Source organism: Amblyomma mixtum, chromosome 2 (assembly GCF_055824585.1).
Source record: "Amblyomma mixtum isolate Tamu chromosome 2, ASM5582458v1, whole genome shotgun sequence".
NCBI classification, from domain to species: Eukaryota; Metazoa; Arthropoda; class Arachnida; order Ixodida; family Ixodidae; genus Amblyomma; species Amblyomma mixtum.
Window position 1 is genome coordinate 11,798,717 of NC_143013.1, and position 5,489 is coordinate 11,804,205.

General features: G+C 49.9%; 1 protein-coding gene across 1 annotated transcript; it reads right to left on the bottom strand.

Annotated features, from left to right (window-relative positions):
- Positions 1–2,167: 2,167 nt before the first annotated feature.
- LOC149358430 (neprilysin-1-like) lies at positions 2,168–4,254 on the bottom strand. The gene has a single exon (XM_089568838.1). The coding sequence runs from the start codon at positions 4,204–4,206 to the stop codon at positions 2,215–2,217; it is 1,992 nt and encodes a 663-aa protein (XP_089424964.1). The 5' UTR covers positions 4,207–4,254; the 3' UTR covers positions 2,168–2,214.
- Between the last annotated feature and the right edge of the window lie 1,235 nt (positions 4,255–5,489).

Consider the following 5,489-nt stretch of genomic DNA (forward strand, 5'->3'; position numbering starts at 1 on the left):
CTGGCATGCGATAGCCGAGCTATATGAACGCGACAAAAGCCTTTTCAATGCAGGTTCTGTTAAAGAAGATCAAACTAGTTATTTATGCAATGGTACGCTTTCAGCGAGCAACCAGACCAGGGAATGTGAAATCGAACGTGCTATTAGCGCTAAAAGGTGACTTGGCACTGAAACAGCCTACGGATAGGAAATGGTTTAAGCTGACTAGGGAAGGGTTTAGCGAGATGAGAAAATGGCTGGGGCTCAAACCCAGAGCAAACCCTAGCTTACAGAGCGTGTAAACTCGATTAAGCATGGCCAGAAACGGTTTGCTGTGATTTAACCTTTCCTCGCTCTGTCCTTCGCCAACGTGCCCTGTGGACGTTCTTGATCATAAGAATTATCATATTGAATCAGCCGTCTACGATACACAGCCGTAACGCTGGTTCCAGGGCGCGACTCCTCCATAGCTATCTACGAACGTGGTGCAACGCTTCACGTTTTTTATCATATCAGATGAACGGCTAGTCACGTGATTCAGTGCAACTGCGGGGTGAGCCTTGAATCACATTGTTCAACGCAGTTGAGAAGGCGAGCGTACGCCGCCGGCTCCGCGCGCCGCAGTTCGATTCACATGGTATGACGTCACAGCCACACCCCCGCTCCGCCGCTTGAAGGTCATTCTTCGGAGTGGCATGACCTTGAGGTTTTGCATGGGAGGAGAAGAGCTTTCGCTATAAACAAAAGAGGCGCAAAGGCCTTGCAACTAACAAATCCAAAGGGATAATTCCAATCGTTTTCACACAATCTGAACGCACATGTCATGTTTTTCCCTGCGTTTTGCAATGGAGACTTGTTTGTTTGGTTTATTTGGTTTGGTTTTTGTGGGGTTTAACGTCCCAAAGCGACTCAGGCTATGAGAGACGCCGTAGTGAAGGGCTCCGGAAATTTCGACCACCTGGGGTTCTTTAACGTGCACTGACATCGCACAGTACACGGGCCTCTAGAATTTCTCTGGAGATTCAGCCGCCGCGGCCGGGATCGAACCCGCGTCTTTCGGGTCAGCAGCCGAGCACCATAACCACTGAGCCACCGCGGCGGGGCGGAGACTTTTGTATAAAACGCTGGCGGTCAAGTATCGGAAGGTTACCATAGGATAATGGCAAGAGAAGACCGAAGCTGGCTTGTTTTTGCATTTGTGCTTCTGTGGGCCGAGCTTGATACTATACATAGGCCATAAACACGAAATTTGAGGCATCTGTCCCTGACTCGTTAACTATGACCTACAATAACCAGCCATTAATGTTACCCCGTCTTTCTGCCTTAATATCGCCGTTTAGTCCGTTTATGGAGTCATTCCTTGATTCTACAATTTCTAACCGGCGGGCAAGAAGTAACGCACACGCTTCCGGAAGAGGGCAGCTTTAATTAAGAAGAGGTAGACTTAACACCTAAAGCCAAGTGCGGCATGTAGGCGCGTTATGGTGTTGAGTCACTAAAAAAAGCGGTCATTCTGGTTTCGAACTCAGTCTTGTTTAGGTTGGCATCCACAGCGCTTCCTGAGTTTGAAACTCCGTGGAGGTAGCTTTGACAAGTACGAGAATTGTGAGCTGGAATACTGAGCGGCATTACAACGCAGAGTATAAAAGATGCCTGGCGCTAGATGGCCGCTGGCATGTTTCACTTTCAAGAAAAAATGGTCCACTGAAAAGCGAATTCCTGTGATGTGCAGTGAAATAAAAGTGGCAGCACAAAAACTAAATATCATATTATCAAGGACATATGATAAACTAAAGCCTAGTAAATAGGACAAGGTGTTCGCTCTGTAACTCATCGATCGCAAGTCTGTAGGCTGAAACTTGGCGGAACACATTCGAAACTTCCAGCGTTGCATAGCATTGAAAACGATTACCCGATTTAAGGCGTAAAAAATCAAAGTTCTGCAACAAATCAAGACAGTATCAGTCCTTTAAAGCTCAAGCATGCACACAGTGTCGTCGTACTAACCCGCGCACACGTGCACAATGGTGAAAGAGCAGAACAGGTCCGACATTCCCAGTAAGTACACGCATTGACGGGGAACGTTCTCGCATCCAAGCGAGCTGCGGACGTGAAGCAAATGAAAAAAGAAAATAGCGACGTATGTAAGGAGAACAGTTAGTGTAAAAACAGACGCAGACTAGAAGACGGGGTGAAAGCTAAATACGTACAAACACAGAGATAAGGGACGCGAGGTCAGTCAAAGAAAGTACACTTCTCCTTTGGGTTCATAGCGTCCTTAGGAGTGCATTTAAAGGTGGCGGAGAACTTGTGCAAGTGACGCAGGGGCACATTGCACTCGTCGCCGTTTCCATCCACGGCGCAAGTGATGAGGCAGTACGTCATGAAGAACACTTGGTCGTCAGTGTAAGCCTCGAGTCCATCTAGCGGGTGCACGTCTACCTTATGCTCCATCCTCACAGCGTGGCGGTACGCCTCAAACGAGGCGTCTATGGCCAGCACTCTCCAGAACAATGGGTTCACGAACGGTTTCGCCTTCAACGGGGGCGAAGGCGAGGTGGTGCTGCTGTTTCCGGTAGATGGCGTGCTCGGTTCCGGCGGGGCGCCGCCTACGTTGCACTTGACGCGTTTGTCGTATTCCTCGAGCCCTGCGCTCCACCAGGGGTCGTCTTCTCCCTTGTCGTTGTAACCGACGCCGTGTTCGTCGAACGCCCGCACCATAGAAGCCGCCAAGATCGTTCCCAGGGAGCCGTACGTCATGGCGAACGAGCCGTCAACGTAGAGCAACGGAGGTTCCAGGGCGCCGACGTCCATGGACACGCTGTTATAGTAGTAGCTGTAACGGCTGGACACACCACCGATGCCCAGACGTTTCGAGTATATGCTGAAGTAGTCGTCGCTAGCCATGGTCTTCCGGAACTCCTTGGCAACGTTAACGACGTTGTCCATGAACGAGTCACCCAGCTCTGGGAAGTTCTTGTACAGACCAGCCAGGGTGTACTTGGAAAAGAAGCGGCTGTCGGGCAACACGCTTTTCCAGATGCCTCCCAGCTTTCCATACGACTTTTTCTTGACGATGGCATCGATCCACGAGGAGTTTGCGAACCTGATTTTTATCTGCTCTCGCACCATGTCGAACAAGTCGACTATCGTATCGCGCAGTGTCTTGTTGAACCGCTCGTGGATGTGCCTGGCCGACACGAGCAAACCAAACGTTGTCTCCACGTGTGCCAAGCAGGTTTGCTTTCTGAAGGTCTGGAGTTCACTCGCGTCGCCCTTCTTACGAATCTCCGGCTTCCCGATGACAGCCCACAAGTACTTGCGAACGAACATCCAGGAAAGGCCGATTCGTAACGAGGCTTCAGGCACGTTTTCTAGCAAACGCTGTAGATTGGCAATTATGGCCGGGTGTTCGATTAGCACAATATCGTCTCTGTTCCACACCGAGGTGTACCCGATGTGGAAAATATCGTTCAGGTATTCCAACCAGCGATCCCTTTGAGATGGCGTTTGCTGGTCAATTTCTTTCAATGTCAGTTTCTGTTCGTCCCTGGTGTCCGGAGTGAACGTCACCGTTTCGCTGATAATGGTCTGGGTGTGCCTTTTCAACTCCAATAGATCGCCTGGCGGAGGCACTCCTAGGTAGTCGCATTCATCTTGGACCAGTTTGACGAACTCTTCATCCGTCGGGTTTGTCCACGAGGGCTTCCAGTCACCGCGCCTGATGTTAAGCAGCTTGGGCCGGTTCTGGTAGGCGGGCACTCCTCGCACTTTGAAGATCAAGTTAATATTCCAGTTGACCGTCAAGTTGAGCAGGATCTTCAGTGGGGGCACATGAGTCTCGCCGCTCTCCGGCCACTTTTCGGGCCAGGTGAGGCCCAGGCCACTCTTGAAGCTCTTGAATTTCTTAATCTCGCTCTGAATCGAATCGCTGGAGCGGTTAGCCATGCAGCTTTGGAAATACTGTGCCGCTAATGGGACTGGGGTCTCCTTGGGATCTCCCTCGAGCTCCCCGACGGCAACGTCACGAGAATTGGCGAATATCCGCTCGATCATTGAGCGCTCCACTCCGACGGGCTTCCAGGACCCGCACACGAATCTGTAGAAGTCGACACACGGTTTGACTGTTCTGTCCATGGCGTTCTTCAGCTCTTGAACGTGCTGAAGGCAGCCCGGCTTCCTGCATACACCTACAGAGGGCTTAGGCTGCATGAATTTGACGAGCATTATCACGCATAGGAATGCCAGAGCCGATCCCACTGCTGCCAGGATGACGGGAAGCATTATCTTCACTATGGGGCGCACCGCGGCTGTTGCTTCGGAGCTCGGCGGTGCCTGGACGCGCAGGAGAATGACTGGTGAAAAACGAAGACAAGTGAAATGAATGCGAAAAATGGCTTTCACGTATCAAAGGCAGATACAGAGAAACAATGCGCGGGAAAAGTTTTGCGGCGGTCCGAGTTCCCCGGCGGAATTCGTAAGTCCATCTGTTATGTCGCTCGTACGTGACCTCCAATTTAATCTGTTATTGCGTTCTGCAGGAGAGCGGAGCACGCTCACGCAACAACAAAATTTCTGCATGAAACAAAAATGCCCCAAGGCAGTTGTATACCTTAGACGCAGAAAAATGAAGATTTTGCAGGACTGTCTACTGCCACTGATCAGCGATTTCCGCTAGCTTTAAAAAGTAAGGTAGCAGGATGTAACTCTGTTGCAAATAATAATTGTGGTAAATATTAAAAGGCCTAAAACAACAAATAGGAGTTTGAAAACCAACGTAACCTCTAACATCGCAAGTGCTCACAATGACAGAGACACCAGACGGCAGTGGCGCCGTTTATGGTTAGAGAACAGGCCTAGCTAAGGTAACGCTCTTCTAGTGGCTTCCATTTGCAAAATAAGGGCCCCACGACCGACCCTTCAGCCCAGATGTGACCAGAAAACTTCACTCAGCGTTCGAGGAGCAGGACTCGCAAGCGCGGCGCGTTGGGAAGAATACAGGAAGGGTCGCAGGCTTGCGAAAACCGTAAAAAGCACCGGACCTCGGATATCGCAAGAGAGAGAAAAGGTATATGCGTTAGTCGTCTAGGAGGCCTTGACGGATCCCTGAAGTCGTTGTGGCAGAGTTGGTCAAATGTTTAGGGGAATCCCCCAAGGTGGAGTAGATTTGTAATAAGGGAGTAATTACTCATTGACATCCACCCGAACGCAGCCATACGGCTACAAAGGAAAGCTATACAGCTTTCTCAGAAACTTCGTAGTTAAAGAAAAATTCGTCCTATAGTCCGGGGACTACCCGGGACTACCCCGGACTATAGGACGAATTTTTCTTTAACTACGAAGTTTCTGAGAAAGCTGTATAGCTTTCCTTTGTAGCCGTATGGCTGCGTTCGGGTGGATGTCAATGAGTATAATTACTCCCTTATTACGTTGTGGCAGAGTTATACAGCGCGTATTATTCTATTTGATCCACATGGTCTTGAATAAATCAATCACAGAACTAATCATAA

What these genes read in the sequence shown, in the direction of transcription:
- LOC149358430 (XM_089568838.1), bottom strand. Translation starts at nt 4,206, where the DNA reads ATGCTCGTCAAATTCATGCAGCCTAAGCCCTCTGTAGGTGTATGCAGG.